This window comes from Corvus hawaiiensis, chromosome 3, assembly GCF_020740725.1.
Source record: "Corvus hawaiiensis isolate bCorHaw1 chromosome 3, bCorHaw1.pri.cur, whole genome shotgun sequence".
Classification (NCBI taxonomy): Eukaryota; Metazoa; Chordata; class Aves; order Passeriformes; family Corvidae; genus Corvus; species Corvus hawaiiensis.
In genome coordinates, this window is record NC_063215.1 from 11,542,833 (window position 1) to 11,563,678 (window position 20,846).

General features: G+C 38.6%; 1 protein-coding gene across 3 annotated transcripts; it reads right to left on the minus strand.

Moving 5' to 3' along the window:
• Positions 1-973: 973 nt before the first annotated feature.
• GEN1 (GEN1 Holliday junction 5' flap endonuclease) lies at positions 974-20,809 on the minus strand. Of its 3 annotated transcripts, XM_048297210.1 has the most exons (15): positions 20,487-20,809; positions 17,677-17,798; positions 17,392-17,589; positions 16,047-16,233; positions 14,494-14,670; positions 13,250-13,360; positions 11,227-11,300; positions 10,646-10,737; positions 9,674-9,824; positions 9,520-9,556; positions 9,343-9,423; positions 8,423-8,553; positions 5,519-5,580; positions 4,844-4,987; positions 974-4,619 (listed from the first exon to the last, which is right to left on the minus strand). In XM_048297210.1, the coding sequence occupies exons 3-15, from the start codon at positions 17,550-17,552 to the stop codon at positions 3,220-3,222; spliced, it is 2,808 nt and encodes a 935-aa protein (XP_048153167.1). In that variant the 5' UTR covers positions 17,553-17,589; positions 17,677-17,798; positions 20,487-20,809; the 3' UTR covers positions 974-3,219. The 3 variants fall into 3 exon arrangements, with proteins under 3 accessions (XP_048153167.1, XP_048153168.1, XP_048153169.1); XM_048297211.1 differs by lacking the exon at positions 17,677-17,798; XM_048297212.1 differs by lacking the exons at positions 17,677-17,798; positions 20,487-20,809 and having other exon boundaries at positions 16,047-16,183; positions 17,392-17,468.
• Positions 20,810-20,846: the final 37 nt, after the last annotated feature.

Below are 20,846 nucleotides of genomic sequence, written 5' to 3' on the forward strand. Positions count from 1 at the left end.
CTGTGCAGAGTGGTTCTGTCACCCATTGTAATTTTGTTTTCTTGAAACAGTTAAAGTGTTTTGTTTCCTGAAGGAAAAAGCGCTAAATCTAGCACCGAGTTTACGGTTTTGTCAGTAGCACTTGGGTTTACAACAACTCCCAGTAATATTCAAACTGCAGTTTCCTTTTATCTGCTGTTATAATATGGCAGGGCCTGACACCTTTTTAGACATGAAAAGAGTATCTTGTCTCAACTAACAGCTGCCATTAGTCTCTTTTGCCACTCCATTTCCAAGCGTCTTCCTTTAAATAAGAGCCAAAGCTGTGCAGATCCTAAAAGTTAAATAATCCCCTTCTCAAATTAGGAAATTTCTTGGCTAACTAGCAAAAGATTTATTGCATTTGTCAAATTTTTGTGTTTGTTAAGCAGGTTCACACGTGGATAAGTATTTCAGTACTCTCTACCAATGGGAAAATGTGAGTGGGATACAGAGACATCGAGAGATGGTCTTTTAATTTTTTTTTTCCTAGCTCTCTATGTATGTATTCCATGTAAACAGCATTTATTTTCCTTTCTTGGTGATTGTGGACCTGAAATAGTGAGCTACAATCCTAAACAAAGCCAAGTAAACAGTTGTCTTTGTCAAGATATGCTAAACAAATGAGCTGCATTTAATGTTTAATACTGTTTATAAGTGGAAATAATGGTATTTATACCACTAAGATAGAACCTACAGCTCTGCTCTGTATCTCTGTGAGCATCATTCAAGCTAGAGGGATGCCGGCATGTGGAGTGACAAATCAGGTAAAGTACTCGGGCTGGGACAGTAGTTGTGCAGAAAACCTTTCAGAAAACTACTTCAAGAACGATGAGCCCCTTACCTGCCTCACCTCCATAGTAGGTACACTTTTATTCCTTTTTATGAAGCACCTGGTAAAGTCAATTCAGACAGATCAGGAAAGATGATAAATGAAAATCTGTTCAGGCTCATGAGGTTGATGCATCAATTGATTTATTCTTACAGGCAGTTTAACATAATCCTGTAGAAATATTCCCTGCAGAAGAAAGTTACCTTAAACCCCCTCAATTTATTTAAACATCATTCTCACAAGTGTGAGATGTTGCAAAGCAGTCAGCAGAGTAAAAAGCTCCAAAGAAAAATCATCCCTAATCCTTAGACTGAGTAAATTACATAAAGATGAGAAACCAAAACACTTTAAAAACTTTAATTACCCTTCTGTAATGAATCACAAGTTTAATTCAAGCAATAGTCACCCCCAATGATAAATGTTTTTATTTTCTGCAATGAGTAGCTACAGCCTAAATAGAGGGAGCATCATACACAGTTGTTTTTTCACATCTGTTGCTGCTTCTCTAGTGGCAGGAAACTGGCACAAAATTTGGATGCATTCCATATGAAAAAAATTAAAAATTTTCTGCTTTTCATGCTTGAACTGGACTTGTGAAACCAGATTAATTAGTAGGAAAAATCAGCAACATAACATTTTTTCCTCTGCAGTCCTTAATATCTTATATCTCATTTCTGACTTCAATCATCCACAAAATATGAACTAGTCGTAATTCTGGCACAGTATTTTCATCTCCTCATCCTTTAAAGCAGTCATCCCAAGCAGATTTGGAAAGCAAAGAAAATTCCCTCCAAAAACTACTTTCGCTCCCCAGTTCTAAAGAAAGCTCTAAACCACAGATATCTCCACATTGTGGGTGAAATTGAATGATCCCCCAACAAAAGAGCACATTCCCATACCCTGGGACGGAACAAAATTTAGGTTGTTCATGTGATGTTGGCATCTTTATTAATGAAAATTTAAACTCTTGATTTCAACTTTCAGTATTCAAAATCATCAGCAAGAAAAAAAAAATTATACATAACTGAGAACAATGCTTTTCCACAAAATACCCCCCACTCAGATCTCTCTGATAAGGAATGGCTCCCTGCCCATGGCATGGGGGTTGGAACTAGATGATTTTCAGGTCCCTTCCAACCCAAACCATTCTGTCATGCTATGAATCTCTCTATTTCCAGTTCCCAGGTGACTCTTACTCTCCTTCACAATACTATTCTTCCAGCTGGGTGCTTTAGAGTCTCCACAAACGAAAGACCATCTCCAAAACTGAAAATAAGTTTCCAATACTTTTTCTCTTGTTAACAATATATCTTGGCAAGAGCCATCTTCCTTCTGGCTGGTGCACAGAAAGAGTTACAAAGAAATATAGACAAGGAGGCATTCCTTCAACAGGCAGTTGAAGACAACTTTTTTTGGTGTATGAACAGAGATTGCTTCTATAATAAAGAGGCAGGAAGAGCACCTTCAAAACTATAATTGTACTCAGGTCTCCTCTTTTAAAAAAACCCCAAACATTTACATGATATTATTCAAAGAATTTGCAATATGATAATTAGATTTTTCTGTAACTTAACTTTCACTCTGTTATGAATTGAAGAGCAAGTTAGATGGGATTTCAACCTTCTTTAAGAAAAAATGCCTTAAACTGTAACTGATTAATTAAAACAGTCATCAGATCTCCTTAGATATGATAGCTATAAAACCAGAGTATCTTTTCATGGTTTATTCCACCCTTTGGAAGAGGCACACCCCCAAAGAACAGCTTATTATGGGGCATGGGAGATGCAAATTTAGCTACTGTGCAAGGCACATCTGCTGTGTGTCTCTATTTGGTTCTTCAGAGATTGTCAACACAACCAGAAACACAGGATTTCAAAACCCATTTCAAAATTTGCAAAAATTAAGTTAGTGGAGCAGAATGGAGAATTTCAGTTAAAAATGCTGCATCACTTTGTCTTATTTAGAGTATCCAACAGCACTGTAGGCACTATTCTAGCAAGTGTGTTTATAAGCAAGACTAATAGCTGTACACAAAATCCTCACAATTGGTTGGGAAAAACACCCTTATTTCTTAAATAAATCTCCCTCATCCTTGCATATTGTATCCTGATGCTTATGTATCAAGTTCAGAATGTAAATACGGCCAGAATAACTGCTACTTGCCTACAATCAACTGTTTGGTACTCTTGTTAACATGATAGTTTCAAACTTCAGCTCCAGTGACAGCACTTCCTATTCATCAAAACTGTGTCCACATAAAATTGATAGAGCATACTGCAGAAACTTCAGGAAAGAACTCTTCAAGAACTGACAGTTAACCGATAGTTAACTGATAATTAATTGTAATCATAATCTATTTTATGGAAAGCCTAATTGATTTTGATTCTTCCTTTCAGTCTTTCAGACAGGGGAAGGGGACTGTCTGCCCATGCATAATTCAGAACAGCCCTTTTGTCTTGCTGTGTGGGACCAGAAACCAATCTCTCAACTGGTTGCTCTGGACTTTGGGAACAATTAACTTCCTGTACAGAGGATGGTTTTGGAGATACCTGAACTGAGAAGCTATTAACATCTTTCTTTAAACTGGTAGTTTTCTTCTTCCCCTTAATTGTAAGGGCTGAGTCACTGTTTGTCCTTTTGCTAGTAACAACACTACTCCATTTCTTTGTAAAACATTTTTTAAACTGGGCAGGGTTCAGTTGCCTTTTCTGCTGCTCATAAATCAGGATTTTATCCACGTGCCCCTCATCACTGTCTTCGCTAGAAGAGCATCTGTTCTGACAGACACTCTTTTTAGAAGAAGCTTTCCAAGTAGTTTCAATACAAGCTTCTTTAATGTGACAGCCAGTTGCATCTGCTGGCTTTTGAGATGCTGGAAGCATGTCACACCCAGGAAGAAGTGTCTCTGTTGTTCGCCCACTGAAGGCTAGAGATGTTGAACTGCTTATGTAAGGGCCTTTTTGCACCATTTCAGCCAGGATGTCAGCTTTTTTGTACTCATCTGGATAGATATGCACGCTGGATTCACTTGCAGAGTTTTCTGAGAGAACATTTTTACTTTCCTGCACTGGTTTATTTAACTGACATGAGGAAGAGACGTAATTCCTACCCAGATGCAATGTTTCTTTTGTTTGTTTAAAACATTTCAAAGACTCCAGTTGCGTTACATCTTCAGACAAAGGCTGTGAGGGAATGGGAGCCTTCTTCAGTATTCGCTCACTTAAAGACCACTCCTGAAGTTGTCCCATAGCATCATTTGAAAACCAATCATCTTCACTACCTGAATGCATATCAGACTGTGTAACATCAGAATATTCTGAGCTATTTCTTACTGTTTCATGACCTAGTGGATGTGAGTGTTTTATGCATGTGGTTAAGTCAACTGCTGGATCACGGTCATCACCCCCACGGGCTGGTGAAGTGCTGAAGGAGGTTCCTTTCCCATCAGTACTGCTCAGCTGCAGACCAGCTGGTACAGAGGATGATATCTCTGAATATTTAGTGCTTTGTGAGGGCACAGATGAGTCAGCAAGAGCAGCTGATGCTGGCATGTGAACTGCTGTTAGGCAGGAAGCTGCAGCTAATGCTGCATCTTTTGATCCAGTACTTCTCTGCTGGGTCTGGTCTTCTGAGGGAGCTTTTGTATTTGACATGGAGTGTTTCACAGGAAGAATTCTGTTTGTCGGCTTTAAATTAATTTGAGACAGAAGATTGGTAACTTCATCACAAGCATTTGGTAATTCCTTTCCTTCTGGTCTGTTTTTCCTTTCTGAAAAAAAAAATAAAAAGTGCACTTTGAATAGCACATAAATCACAGTTCAAGTTTCTTAGTGCTAAAGTATAGAATAGTAAGATTAAAGCATAGTCCTTGCAAGGTATCACGACCTCATCTTGTTTTGGCAGGATATTGTTCAGGAGTGGAAGAAATGTTTTCTGCTTTTTTGCATTCTGGCAAGACCCAAAAATTCATAAGAAATAAGCTTCTGGACTTACTTTTCTGTTTCTTCTGAAGAACTTCTGACTTTTCCTCTTGATAGAGGGCAACAATATCAGGATAAGCAGCCTGAAACAAAGACTCTTCTTCTACTGTGACTACAAACAACTCCACAGGCTCATCTTCTGGATCAACATAATGTTCTGAAAAAATAATGAATGTACTTTTGATATGAATATACACACATCAAAGCAGGGAATGAAAAACCAAACAGCACAGATTTGAGTACAAAGAATAGTATGATAATTGAGATTTACCTACAAGTGAAGTCTTTTTCTTCCTGCCAGTGTCCTGGTACAAATGGACACACTACAGGGAGGAGTCTGGCAGCATAGAAAATTTTCTAGCTAGTAAATAGTGACAGCTTCAGGTAAATAGTGAAGTAAAGTATGAAATACACAGTTCAGATCTTATTAACATGTACCAGAAAAAGTAGCTGACGACTGAGACCCTTGCTTTCTAGGTGCTTTTTTTTCCTCTTTAAAGCATTGCTTTTACTTTCAGGGTATGTGAAATTTGATGCACATTTTCTGTTGTTTCCAGAGAACAGTTTCCAATCTCACCCACATTTTACTGCCTCAGAGTGCTGCCAAACTCTTGTCCTCTTTAAAGCTTGATTTTACCTTTTTCTATGAACTGTTTTGTCCCATAATGTACACAGAAATCAGACCCACCTGGTTTTTGCCATTCAATTTCAAAACAAGGAATTCCATTTTTAATACGTGTCTTAACAATCCTGTAAGAAGAGAAAGTCCATGAAATGATCGAAATCTAGACTTGAATACAAACATATTTCAATATTCTAATTTGGAATGATTCAGAGAAAAAAATCTTCTCGTGAAACTGAGATTACTACACCTTTTAAAAAAATACACTACTCTGTATACAGTGAAATTTGGACTACAGACTTGAGCACTGAAACATTTTTATTTCTTTTAACACTCATAAGACCATTTACACAAAATAAAAAAGCGCTTCTGTAACAGACAAACATAATGCAGACTTCTACAAACATCAGGTTTAGTATCTTCAGCTGACCTGCCTGAAACGCAGATCCTGCTTGACCAACCTGATCTCCTTCTTTGACTGGGTGACCCACTCAAGGGGATAAGGGAAAGGCTGTGGATGTCATCTGCCTAGACTTTAGTAAAACATTTGATGCCATTTCCCACAGCTTTCTCCGGAGGAAACTGGCTGCTCATGGCTGGGATAGGTGCACTGGGTTAAGAACTGTTTGGATGGTAAGGCCCAGAGAAGGGTGGTGAGTGGAGTTACCTCCAGCTGGAGGCCAATCACTGATGGGGCTCCCCAGGGCTCAATACTGGGGCCAGTCTTATTTAATGTCTTTATCAGCGATCTGGATGAGGGGATCAAGGTCACCCTCAGCCAGTTCACAGATGACACCAGGTTGAGTGGGAGTGTTGACCTGCTGGAGGGCAGGAAGGGTCTGCAGAAGGATCTGGACAGGCTGCATTGATGCTGAGGCCAATGGTGTGAGGTTCAACAAGGCCGAGTGCCAGGTCTCACCCTTGGGTCACAACAACCCCTGCAGTGCTACAGGCTGGGGAAGAGTGGCTGGCAAGTGACCAAGAGGAAAAGGATCTGGAGGTGTTGGTCAACAGCAGCTGAACACAAGCCAGGTGTGCCGAGGTGGCCAAGAAGGCCAATGGCACCTGGCCTATATCAGCAATAGTGTGGCCAGCGGGACCAGGGCAGTGACAGTCCCCCTGTACTTGGTGGCACTGGTGAGGCCACACCTCAAATCCTGTGTCCATTTCTGGGCCCCTCACCACAAGAAGGGGTGGTACTGGAGGGGCTGAAGTGCATGCAGGGAAGGACAATGGAAGTGATAAAGGGTCTGGAGCACAAGTATGAAAGGAGCAGCTGAGGAAGCTGGAGGTGTTTAGTCCAGGGGCACCTTACGGCTCTCTGCAACTGCCTGACAGGAGGTTGCAGCCAGGTGGGGGTCAGTCTCTTCTCTCAAGTACAAGTGATAAGACAAAGGAAACAGCCTAAGCTGTACCAGGGGAGGACTGGATTGGATAGTAAGAAAAATTTCTTCACGGAGAGGGCTGTCAAACATTGGAACAAACTGCCCAGGGAAGTGGTTGAACCACCATCCCCAGAGATGTGTAGATGTGGCACTGAGGGACATGGTTTAGTGATGGACTTGTCAGTGTCAGGTTAATGGTTGGACTTCTCCAAATTAAATGATTCTCTGATTTTAAGATACTAATGGCAGAGAAAGCTGTGGCCCTGGACAGTAATTTTTTGAATGACCAGAAAGGGTCATTTATATCTTTTGTGTGAGAACATGAGGAGAGAGAGAACTTGAACTGACCAGGAACAGCCACTATGAGATTTTTCTAAAGACTATCTACATCCCAGTTTAGTAGGTTCCTGTGTGTGAAGAGTAGGATCATGCTGATCCTGCTGAACCCTTACTGCATTTTTAAACACTTGTTAACAAAAGAAATCTTTGAGAGTACGTATTGTCTTTTAAACTCTTGAGACACTAAAAAGTGTTATAAACAGAGAATGCCAATGAGTTCATTCATCAAGGTAAATGCTGGTAATTTATCTTGCCAATCTATTTAAAAAGCATCCCCCAACCAGTCTCCCCATTCTTTTGAAAGGTAACGCTGAATAGAACAGCATCTCTGGAAGTAATAATTCAAGACTATGATGCATCAACCCAGAAGAGATACTATCACACCACTATTGACTGTCCTCCTGTCCTCCTACAATTAATGTCTAAAAATCTTGACCAGCATGGAAAAACTACTAACCTTGTTCCAACAAAAGAATTAGGGGAGCAGAGGGAATTTGGGTTTCATTTGAGAAATGAAACCATCAGATAAAGTTAAAGTCACAATTCCCTTCACACAGTGAAGTTCAGATCTGCTAAGAGATACTATAGATTCTAGAAGTTTACTTAAGTTTAAGAAAAGATTAGATCATTAAAAAAATAAATTACATTGAGGGCTGATAGAATAAGAAAATACTAATTACAACTCAGAAAATTCCTGAGTAACAGAAACCTGGATGGTGGGAATTATTATTCTGGGAGAACATAATTACATGCTTATCTTGCTTTTTTCCCCTGCATGTCCATTTTTAGTAACAGTATACTTGGCCATTTTTACATTCCTAAATGCAGCAGTCCTCAATGAAATGTTGTTTTTGACACATAATACAATGACAGCTGGTAGGTCTGATAAGCAATCAGAGACTATGACTGAATCTGCAGATGCTCATTTCTAAGCCTGAGCTCTTACTTTGAGACACAGAATTGAATTAAACTTCTGCTAAGAACCTGAGCAGAGGACCTAGGCAGATCCAAGGAAGAGGAACAAGGAGCAAGCATAGAACACAAGCACTGCCAGTTAGAATGAAAGGAAACTTCTCTATGTATTTATTACTTTGTGCAGCAGTAGTAGGATTGGTGCACTGATGTGAATTTTTAACCTCTATTCAAAACAAGCAGAAAGTTTGAAACAAAGATGGAAAAAAACCTTGTGGTTTTGCTCTGTCAGCAGAAGTAAACATATTAAGTTCAAGTAATCAAGCTACATTACCGTATTGCCTGCAGCTGCTTTGAGTCAACGTATCCAGATTTTCTCTGGATCATATCGTAACATGTCAACAGTCCTAACAGCTTCTTACAAGCATAATGTTTGGTCCATTCCATTTTTTCTGAAGCAAATATCTGTTCATATACAAAAAAACCCAAAAACAAACTTTAAACCTTTCTTTATTTTGTTAGATATCATGCTTAGACAGTTATGTAGTTGGGACACCAGAATAAATAATTAAAATACCTGGGGTGCTTTTATACATTAGTGTAATGCCCAATGATACCTCACTGCCAAGGGAGGGAACAGCCATCCCTACCAGGGCACATTCATCAGCTGTCAGTAACAAGCCAAGGGAACAGTTGTGTGGTGGCAGCAGAAGGGATAAGACAGTTGTTAAACACCTTGTCAGACTCACATCAGCTCTGCAAGGAGCTGTGAAAGTTAGAGATTTCACATGTGAGAGAATGAACATGGACTCTCATTAAAGCCACATTGTTTAACTGTGGTCTACTATACTACCCATAACTCTTACACTGCCACCAATCCCAAAAAATGAAACACCGTAAGGGATCTGATTTTGCCAATAAAACCAAGTAAAAAGTCTTCCTAGAAAACAATGCTAATGTGCATATATTAATACCCTCACCCCCTTCTAGTAATATATTGGACAATGAAAAACAAACACAAATGAGCTTTCTCTTCATTCCACTTTTCTATCCACCTATTTACAGCAACTGATTTTTTCCAAAGTCTTCAATTTTAGGCTTTCAGAACAGTGAGGTATACTAAGATGTTGTAGCAAGATTCTTTAATTCTTATTTAAAGTAAAATTACCAATGAATATCACAATTATCACAGATGCCTTCCTTAGTAATAAACAAAAGGCTACAAAGCAGAATATCCAATATTTTGTTATATACCTGAAAGGACAATAAATTTGGCCTTCGACATTCCTTTATGCTGATCAATTTGTTCTTGTTTACAAGAAACTCTTGGATAACCTTGAGATAAAACATAAAAGAGACAGCTTAGGAAAGGGAAGAAAACTGAAATTTCAACTAATCGATTAAAAAAATTTAAGTAGGCTTGTTTGTTACCTCAGAGAATGGAAAGCCCTCACAACTCTTGGCTTTTCTGCAGGTAAAACAAATGTGTTAGGTACTGAAGGCAAATGGGAAAAATGTAGAATATAAATGCTCACCCTGCACACAAATGCAGGGAAAAGCAGTTAAATTTTCAGGCCATTCCTACTTTCTGATACTGTCCTCCACTGCATTTGCTTGTTTCACTCGCTCCAACTGATGCCATGCACAAGGGCAGCAGTGTTTGGAGTCACTGGGTTTGCAGCATCTCACAGTTTCACAGAATTTACATCCATTGTGCTCATGTTCCTTGTAAGATCCTGTAGCAACAGACACACGAAGTGAGGAGAAAAGGGCTTTCCAAAATCTCCAAACCTATAAAGTCAGTATCACAAATATAAAGCTCAGAACACGTATGAATCCGATGTGAATAGCAGTTGTAAGCAGATCTGAGTGCATTAGCTGCATTTATGGATCTACAGTAAAAACTGAAAACGACATGCAGGCTTCTATTTTTCTGAAGACTTTTTCCCTCAACAGTTCCAGATCTTAAGCTGACAAGTTATTATCTAAAAACTACAGAAGTAACGTGTGATAACCTGGAAAACACATGTAAGTAATATATTTGAATCACGCTTCTCCTTTGCCAAATGATGGGTTTGAATGAGTTCACTGATCAAAGAGATGATACCAAAATGAAGGCCCTTGGGATTAATTTCTTTTTAAGAAAACACTGCTGCAAACCTCATCAATGCTAATGAGATTAGGTTCTCTTGATGTAGGACCAATTCAGGCAACAAAAGAAATAGCTGCTGAGCAGTATAGAGTATAACATGCTTTCTTTACTGATTATATTAAGAAGGTAAATATCTGGGATCCCACAACAGCATTGTGATAACGTTCCATCTGCTGCCAACTAGTTTCACATTTGAAAAAAAGTAGACCCAAGCCTTAAAAGTGTTAATATAAGGGTACACATATACAACATTGAAAATGTGAAGATGGAAGCTGAAAAGCATTTTTATTTCTAGTAGTAAAAAACCCCACAACCCAATAAAACAAAGAAAATCCATCACCCTCACCCTATAACAAAAAGTAAACAATTAGGCTAAAAGTACAACTCAACTCTTTTCACACTGACCTGGATGATGGCACTCTGAACAGTGAATTACCCTTTTAACAACCAAAGGTGGATTATCATCACACTGAAATTGTTCCTTCCACTGCTCAAACCTAAAAGGATGATGTTAAAAGGATCAAGAAATATTTTTAACTTTCACATTTGAAACACTGAAAAATAATCTCTTTATCCTTCTCAAGCATCTATCCAAGAAACAGTTTTCCAACCTATGAAACAGGGTTCTTTTAAGTACATTATATTGGATTTCTAGTATTGACACACACATTATGATAACAAACACAGAAAGCACTTGGTATCTCAAATCCTTATTCACAACCCAATTAAAAGTCTCTCATCAGTCCCTACAACTTTCACTCCAATATATCAACATATACCTGCTAGGTAAAGAGCTAGGAGCCAGCTGATGTTTAAAACAAATGAAAGACTTGCTGAGCAAAACACCCAACTCCTTTAGCAAACACAAGGTAAGGAATGTGGTAATATCACCCTTAAATTAAAGTATTACAAATATTGTCCTGGAGCTGAAGTACATACTACTTAGTCTTTAAATAAAAATGTACTTACGTAACTTTCCATTTTACCTTTGCAGTAAGTTTTGACCTCGCAGAGTTTCAATTAACTTTAAAGCTTGTTCCTTCCCAACTCCTGGAACCCCCTACAGAGAAACACAAAACATTATTTAATTACAAACAAAATATACATATTTGCACAAAAAACATCTTTATAATGTTATGTAGAGAAATGACAAAAAGTGATTCCAGATGTTGAAAATAAATTGAGAAAAATATTTTTGACCAAGTTCTAAGGGCAGAGAAGGCGACAAATTACAGTTGTACTGCCAGTGTAACACACAAGCTGTTCTTATGCTCAATAGCACCCTAGATAAAACAAGGCAAAGAAAGAAGGAGAAAGTAGTAATAAAATAGAAGATTCAGACTAGAGAAGTTACAGTGAAGTGGTGAAACACTGGCACAGGCTGCCCAGACAGGTGGTGGATAACCCATTCTGGAAACATTCAAAGGTCAGGTTGGAATGGGGCTCTGAGTGACCTGGTTTAACTGAAGATGTCCCTGCTCAGTACAGGGGAGTTGGACTAAGTGAATTTCAGAGGTGCCTTCTGACCCAAATTCAGTCTATGATGTAAAACACACATACTGCTTTCCAGTTCTTCTTTCCATCTTTACCCTATTTTGCCAAGAATCAGTAAAGCATATATATTACAGTATATATAAAGATTGTATTGAGTGTACTTCCTACATCATCATTACAAATAGATCTATACTTGTTCAGCTGTAATGGCAGAACTGAATGCATGCAACCATAGAAAATAAATCTACATTCCAAACCAAGTCCTCATTGGACTACAGTCAGTCATTCAAGTAGAATCAGATATTCAGCTTCTGCAAGGAAAGCATTGTTTTGATGTATTTTCAACAAAATAAGTGCAATTATAGCATGATATTCTCATTTACCTGTTCTTCCAGTCTCCATTCCCAAAGCACTCCTGTAATTCAGCTTTCCTTATAAGTTTTTGTCTTCATCTACTTTGCTGAGCTGCAATAACTCAAAGGACCTATCTGACATAATTGTGACACTTTAGGACTATATAAGAACCTGGCATTCCAGGAGCAGCTTTGGCACAATAACCACTGATTATCCACTGTTTTTTTTTACTCCCTCTCTTTACACAGTAGTAACAAACTATTTAAAGATTCCTATAACAGAAGCAAAATTTAAAAAAAAAACCCCAAAACAAACGTCCCTGCAAAAATAATGAAAGGTGTGTGTTTTTCCAGCAGTATCAGTTGTTTAAAGGACAGTTTTATCAAACTGGGACACAATTACTTAAGAATAACTAGATATCCACTGTAAGCCTGACTGGGAGCAACCACTGCCTGAAGTCACTACATGATAAAGTGTACGGAAATCAAGTTTCATCCCACTTCTTTTCCCTTTCAAATAGCATTACAATAGCTTCTGTTCAAAGTCTCAAAAAAGAATTCAAGAGTTTACAGGAAAGAAAGAAAGAAAAAAGGGGAGAAGTAATGAGTGAGATTCCTCTCGATTAATTAGAGAGACTTTCAAAGATGACTTCTAATTGTTCGTAAATTATATATTTACAAACAACGGAACAGGAATACATCCAAACTGCATCCAGAACCGCCTTTACTAATAACTATAGCTCAAAACCATCACTACTAAGTCCTCCAAACAGCACAGACAAAGCCATTTTTTCTCATTTTCCATGGCTACTCTGCCAGGGATGCACTTGTATATGATTTGTTACAAAGCATCCTCACAAACAATGGAGTTCTCACACTCTGGCTCAATGTAATCAGCATCTGAACTTTTGCCTTCACTTCCATTATAAGAAAGGTTTGGAACAATACAAAACAGTCTTAGAAAGACTGATGTTCATGAACCATTTTGAATATCTTTAGCCTTTCACAAATAGAATTTACAGCGACTTACTACACATATTCTACTGGATCTCAGTAATCTGGCATTGCATACAGCTTTGCCAGCATACGCATCCCCCTTGATACACTTTGTTGTTTTTCAAGACAGTGTAAGCACCTAATAAAAAATAATTATATTGCTTACCTTTGGAAGATAATCACAGCCCAGAAGAACTGCTAGCCCAATCAAAGATTCTCTGTCACAACCAAGTTTCTCCTTAATAGAGGACATTGTGTAACAGTCAAGATGCGGATCCTGCAAGAGAAATTTATTGCACGTTATTTCTGTTACATCAGGGAAGGAACTGCCCTGAGTCACGTTCAGTTGTGATTGCTTACTCACCCCTATTCACGCACACCAAAGGAATCTTTGAAGGGTAGAGGGACTCAAAACCAAAATGAAAACTTGATTAACATGAATCAAAACATAGGCCATCGCCTCTTCCTCAAAAATGACAAAAAAAATCCCCACACAAACCAACAACCCAAAGTGATCCATTTTTCCAGAACAGATGACCCTGACAGGCACACACAAATTATTGTTTTATGCTTATTTATATAAGTAACTAAGTACAGCTGAAAGACTGTGCTTGCCTTCATTGTTGGTGATAAATTGCAAAGAGGCGGAATGAAGGAACCACGTCAAGGAAGAACTCAAACATGGTGTCTCTAAAGCAAATAACCTTCCATCAACTTTAACCATTTTTTAAAGAGTTAGTAGTTTTTTTAAAAATTTGTAGTGCACTTCTTTTGTTCTATTGATTTTCTCATATCTCTGAAGTATTTTCTCAACAAGTCTTTTAGATGAACACTATAAATTACAGAAATTTGGGCTAGCCTTTCACCAGTTCTGGAAAATTGTATTCTTAACAAATGAACACTTCAGCTCAAGGCCATAAATTATTTAGGTTTTTGAATGACCACAACAATTGATGTACAATCCCTACCCTATTCATGTTCAATAGGGATGAACAGAATTAATTACAAGTATATTCATATTAAAATGAACCTGTAAGATGCAAGTATGGGAACATTAATTAGACCCAGGAGGCTGACCACTCCCATATGACCTAAGGGTAAAATTTCTAAGAAGCAACTACTTCACTCAACTTCTCCACTGTAAAGAAGGAAACAGGAAAAGTTTGCTATTTAGCTTTATGAGAGACACCACAGGGTACTACAAACACAGGCAATATTACCCTGGTCTCGGTCGTTTTGCTCTCCTAGCCAATACAAGAATTACCAATAATCAAATTTATTTTAAACAAACCCAGCTACTGTAAGGTAAGTTTAATAACATCTAAGCATTTTTTTTCAAGTCCCTTTCTTTCTGTTTATGTTTCTATAATGAGTCTATAGCAAGGACGGGAACAGGGTGAGGTACATTACCTTAGCATTCATGGCAAAGTTCCTATAAACTGTTTGAGCTCCATACAAGAAAACATCTCCATCATTGGTAATGCAGCCATCAACAAGTCCTTTTGCATTTAGGTATGCACACATTGCCTCTGCTTCTCCAGCTGCTTGAACCCAAGGGACACCTAAACACTCCAGCAGTTCAAGACACTAAAAGAAGGAAGACAAAAGGAAAGACACTGAATGCTGAGCTATTAAATTCAGTTATTAGCATGCATTTTCTCAGACACAAGTGCATATAAAAACTGCTAGTGTTGCACTGCCTATGTAACACTACATCAATGAAAGCACAAATTCAGCAAAAATAGTTTAGTTTCTTATAACAATGAAAAGTAAATGTGCACAAAGAGCTAAGTATTAACTACAGGACTTGAACACAGCATCATTAATGGGCACCCCTTCACAAAAACCTTTTCATTGTAAATAGATATTCAGGATGTTTTCAGAAGAAGTGTAGCAAAGGAGTATTTATCTTTGTGAAGCAATGCTGCTCAGTCAAGAAGTAATGCTGAGCCAGAACAGACATCTTCCAACAGGTGCCAAACTCCCCAAGAATATCAAGCACTAAAGTATGATGCTGTCATCCTACCAAGACTGGGGCACTGTATAAGACACATCAATACATACTTACAAATTTCAGAGAAAATATTTTTTTAGAATTTAAGAATAAACATGAATTGGTATATACAGTGTAGTGAAGCCCTGAATATCCATAAATTCCACTTCATAAAATTCTGAATAGACAAAAATGGTTAATGGAAGTGGGAGGATACAAAGAAGTATGGATATCAACACCATAAAAGAACAGTAAAGTTAAATTTTGCAATAAATGCTCAATTATGGTTGTCAGTCACAACAGCACAACATGCATGGGAACATGTTGAATGAGAAAATTATTCTGACACTGTTTCTCTTCTACAACACTTAATAGATACTGTGAGGCCTGCCTTCAAAGGTGCACATTCCTTCAAACCTCAAAATATTGTTTACATTTGCTGTGAATAAAGCTGTGAGAGACCGAAACGTTAGGGGTTAATGACTCAAACAATTGGCCATTTGCAAAAGCAGCAGGTGCTGTGCTGAGGCCAGGTTTGCACCCCCCAGCTGAAGAGGAGAGTTTTCGGGTGTGTGCTGGTGAAATCTCTGATCCAGTATGACAGAAGGGGGGCACACCCACCACGGGAGGATGACCACAACAAACCAACCTTTGTTTAGCAACAAGCTGGTTTTTGAGCTGGGTGAGGCCAAAAATAAATAGATCCTGTGAGGTGGGATAATGCTTTTTATCGTTCTGATTTCCTCCCTTACACAACTGGCTTAACGTAAAAGATGTACAGACCAGTCTTTCAGTGTCATTTCACCCTAATCTGCCCCAAAGGATCGGGATCTATTAACAAGAACCTCAGTTACCTGGCCTTCAGGGATGGGTTGTAACAAATGCTACTAATTATTTCAGGTTCCTGTATTTAATTTGGTTAAGATTTCTTTCTATCACAATAAAAATACTTAAACACTCAGTTCCTCACCTCTTTTAACATGGCTTTAAATAAAGATCTCCCTGTTCTTGCAGCTCCAACTTTCTTTGAAGGTCCATAGCGCATCTCATTCCTCTTGCTCATGGTGTCTGCTTTCAACCTGGGGGCCTCTCCTTCCATGACAAACACTAGTTTAATTCCCATTGATGTAAAGAAAGAGAACCGAAAAAATAGGTTTCTGCAATAAAGCAAAGTGTTCCATAAGCTGTACTATTTGTAAAGCCTGATTTCTTCAGACATTTTCCTTATATCCCTTATATTTTCCTGAGCCTACCTCTGGAAAAATCCTAGCATTGTCTTCACCTCTTATGGTTTTCTCACCCCCAAGCTAAACAAAGCCTTGATCTATATTCCTGTCTTTGGTTGAAGTTGTCATACTATGAAATTCTAGCAGCTTTACAAAATCCCAAGAAAATACCACTAAAGGACAGGAAAGATCTTTTCTGGGCATAAAGATGTAAGCAAACTTAAAAGGCTTAATAAAAAAACATTCAATATCCAAAATCTGCTTCCAAACACATATTTACATTGATTCTTTTATATCAAATATTAATCCCAAATCTATCAATACAGGTACATCTGAAGGGGTGCCTGAATGCTGTGGTATTGGACAGACTTACAGATACCATTACCATGCCAATTTATTTCATATGCAAAACAGCACCACTGATGGGTGGGATTTTACAAGGCTGCAGTAATAAATATTTGGACTACAACAGTAAAATTAACAGAAGTCATATCAAACAGCATATGCTTTCACCAGTAATTCCAGTATCACCCTTTCAAAAGGAGTAGATCAAACATTTATATCTCTTTGACTAACACAGAGAGACGATTACTCTAGATTTAATTTTACAGTTACTACTGGCAAAAAACAGTAAGCTGGTCTTTTGAGGTTAGTTCTATTTTCACAAATGATGTAAAAAATCAATCCATACACTAAGTTACTCGAAAACACAAATTCTCAAAAAAAATGCACTGATGAAAATTGATGTATATTTTCATTTTTGTCAGCACTGTATGTGGAAAACAGCAGTTGAAGTTATAGATGCTTAGATATGCTCATTCCTTGGGTGAGTAATTTAAATTAAAAATATACATTTTCTTCAAGATTGGTCAAATGCCTGAAGAATGACTTAAACATATTTAATTCAACATGGCAGTCAACTCAGAATGAACTTCAAACCCTTTACATATGTAGCATAAGTAATAACTGAATCAAAACACCAGTCATCTGAATTTCAGAGCTACTCTTAGAACTCTTTCGAGTAAGTAGCATATTTAAAATATACACCTCCAAGACTTTTGGCTCGAAAAATTTATATGGATATCATACCTGAGATGTGGCTTGGTAACTACTCCAATCATCTTTTTAACAGTCTGTGCTTCACAAACCCACAAGCTTAAATCAACAGCAAGTGTTTTCCCTCTGAGACTACTCAGGTTGACAGGCTGTCTCACAGGCTCAAGGATTTGCCACAGATAAGTCACTCCCATAGTTTCAGCTTCCTTGTTGTCAGAATGCAGATTTTAGCTGTGAAGACCAAACAAAATAAGTTTCAGAATATGACATGAAGTATTATGAATGCGAGGTTCTGAAAATAAATATGTTTGTCATTACCAGTTCTACTTTTATTATCCAAGAACACTTGCAACCAAGTCTTCTAAGTGTAGTGACTCCAGTTCACAGATAGTTTATTACTAAATACCTTCTTTGGATTGAACAGTTGCATTACTAGTAAGCTGAACAGAAAAAAAAAAAAACTCGGTTGAGGAAAAGAAAAAAAATAAACAATGAAGAAATACTAATTTCCAAGTTCCATGTGTCCCTTACATACACACAACCCAAGTTTAATTTAAAAAACACTGGATTCTTGAAGGAATTACTTCCTGATTTGAGGTAGGATTCACATTAAAATTTTCTGTTCAAACAGAAGTAGCTTACAGCTATTTGAGGAATATTTACAATGACAACAGAATTTAAACTTTCCTTGCATTCCAAGATGACACAAGAAGGGCCAAGACCCAGAGATTCTGGCTGGGGAAATTCAAGCCGGAGTTCAGAAAAGAATGATGGTATTGCAGTGGCTGCTCACAGGTTGCAGACATTTTTAGCATCCAGCTGGCATACTGTCCTAGTGCTTTAATTCAATGCTGGTGGAAGCCTCTCTGAGCAGGGAATCAGCAGTGATTGGCACTGAAATTTGGGACGAGAACTCCAACGCAGTACCAGTAAGAAGGCATTACTTTATTCTGGCCCTGGATGCCTGGGGAATAGCTCCGCCCAACAAACCCAACATGCACGCCTGGCTCAAGGATGGCGCACCTCTTTCTTATCCAGGGATATCAACATTCATCAGAAAATTGTTATGTTTCTGAACAAATTATATACTTAAGGCAGGCACAGAACCCAAATTTACTACTTCAGGCAATCACAGAGCCCTTAAACAGGATTGGGCCAACACAACATGATGACCTCTGACTGTCCCTTCCAACAGAAGTTTTGACATTTGTAACACTGTGATTGGAGAGAAACACCAGTGCCTATGTTTTATTGTGTCAATTTTGGTATCGTGCAACTAGCCCTACCTATAATGCATGCTAGTTGAAAACATACACCCACTACGCAGTATATTTCTTTACCTTACTTAACTTTACTTATACAGCTCCACTCTCCATGGTACCCCATTAATGCACTCAATTTCTTCTGTTTTCCTTACTCTTCTGGTTTTCACACCTTGCCGGTTTTACACAAGGCCTCTAGTATATACTCTGCTTTCTCCCCTCACAATACCAATTAATTCCTGCATTGTCTTACTGTACAAAGTTTGTCTCATGCTTATTTATTTTCTCTCTTCTCCCCCAAAACTAGAATATAAAAATCAAACAAAACATGGAATGTTTTTTCTTTGTGATTTTGACACTACTGTATACTCAGATAAACTAAAATGCTCCTTTGAATAAATCAGACTAGATGACATACCTGCTCTCAGAGATCTGCTCAAGACACATGAGGAGCTAATCCACTGTGTGGTCGCTCATATTTAACACCACAGTCTGTCAGAACAGCCAGCCTTTGGAGGGCGCATTCTTTAATACTCTAATTTGGCTTTAAAGCAAGGCAGCTATTCAATTCCAGGTTGTTTTTAAACCAAGTCCTCATGCTAAGATTTACTTTCAACAGAATTTAGGCCTCTAATCCATTTCTTTACTACAATCACTCAACCTCATTGTAGTTGTATGCATACAGAGCATAATGGATTGCTTTTGTTGTTATACGTCAAGCCATACAATAAGTTAAAAATACAAAGTAAGCATACAAATACAATTTCTTGAAGTCCAGGATGAGCAATTTCCCTGATGCACAGGGGAGATACCCATCCAAACCTTCCCAAAAGGCAAGCACAATAAGAAGAAGACAATAATAAGAAGAAGACTCAGCTTCACTAGGAGAACACCTAACAAAAAAGGGAGTTGCCTTTTTGGTGTTATCATTTGGTTTCTGCCAGTCTGCATCAATACAATTTCTTAAAAAACAACTGTGTTAGTTTTAGTTTCTAAATATTGTTATGGAGTGTCACATGGCAGTTAATGGGATAGACAAATACACTGCAAACACCCTACATTCCATTAGATTACAAATTTTAAAAAAGTACGTAAGTTGAAAAAAAAAAAAAATGGCTGACTTTTTCGTTGTAATAAAGTATAGCTATTTGAAGATTTAAGTTTCTCATATCCCATTGAATATATATCTAAGGGTGAGTTATGAAAGCCTGCCAAGACCTACCAGTCTTTGCTATCTCTGAGTCTATTTTGTAAAATACTTAAATTCGGATTCTGAATACAAATAGCTCAACTACTCTTAATATGAATGATCTGTGTACTCGGACTTTATTTACGAACTTCGTTCACCACAAGCCTCCAACCCCAAAGAGATGCCAACTTCCACAGAAGCAAGACTGAACTTGATTTATTTTCATATAATTAGAAATTACTGAAGATCATTAACAGTAAACATTAACACCCCCCTACAAAACCTTCTCAATGTCTCTTTAGATCAGAATGTGCTAAAGCTATAAAGCTTTTATGTTTTATATCGTGTTTTAGGACTACATTCTGCTCTACTAAGTTTTTTACACAGCCAGAAAAGCCAGTTACTTAAAAATAACTACAGAAAGCATTTAACGCTGAAATTCAATTCATACAAAGATACTTTCACACATTGCCAAGGTAATTTGCAAAGACCGCCATGCATATGCTTTACGTCTCACTCGGAGGCCTTTAAAAAGGAGGAAAAACAGGCGGAGGAAAAGAGAAGAGGAGAAGGAAAAACACGGCTGAGGAAACACGAAAGCCCAGACGTTTTTACCAACTCTCCTCCTCTTTCTTTCGGCGCTACCCCAGCACAGCTTTGCCAATAAACCTGCGCACCCAAAGGACAGCAGTGGCGTGCTCCAGCATCTGCAGCTTCCTCCTCAAACGCCTACGGATTTTTCCCGCTGGATGAACACAAGCCCGAGCACGAAGCGCCCGGACGCGCGGGCTCCCCGCGCGCAGCGTTTGAAGCTCCCGCCCCGCTGCGCCAGCGCTCCCCGCGCACCGCGCCCACAGGAACAGGCGTGCCCGAGCTCCCCGCGGGGTGCTCAGCCTCGGCTCGGGAGCGGGTCCGCCTCCGCTGGGACGAGCCGGGACTCACAGCCCGGTGCGAGGCCGCCGAGCTCGGTCGGACCCGCTCTACAGGAGCGACGGCTCCGCCCCCCCACACCCGAAAATGGCGCGCGCACGGAAACG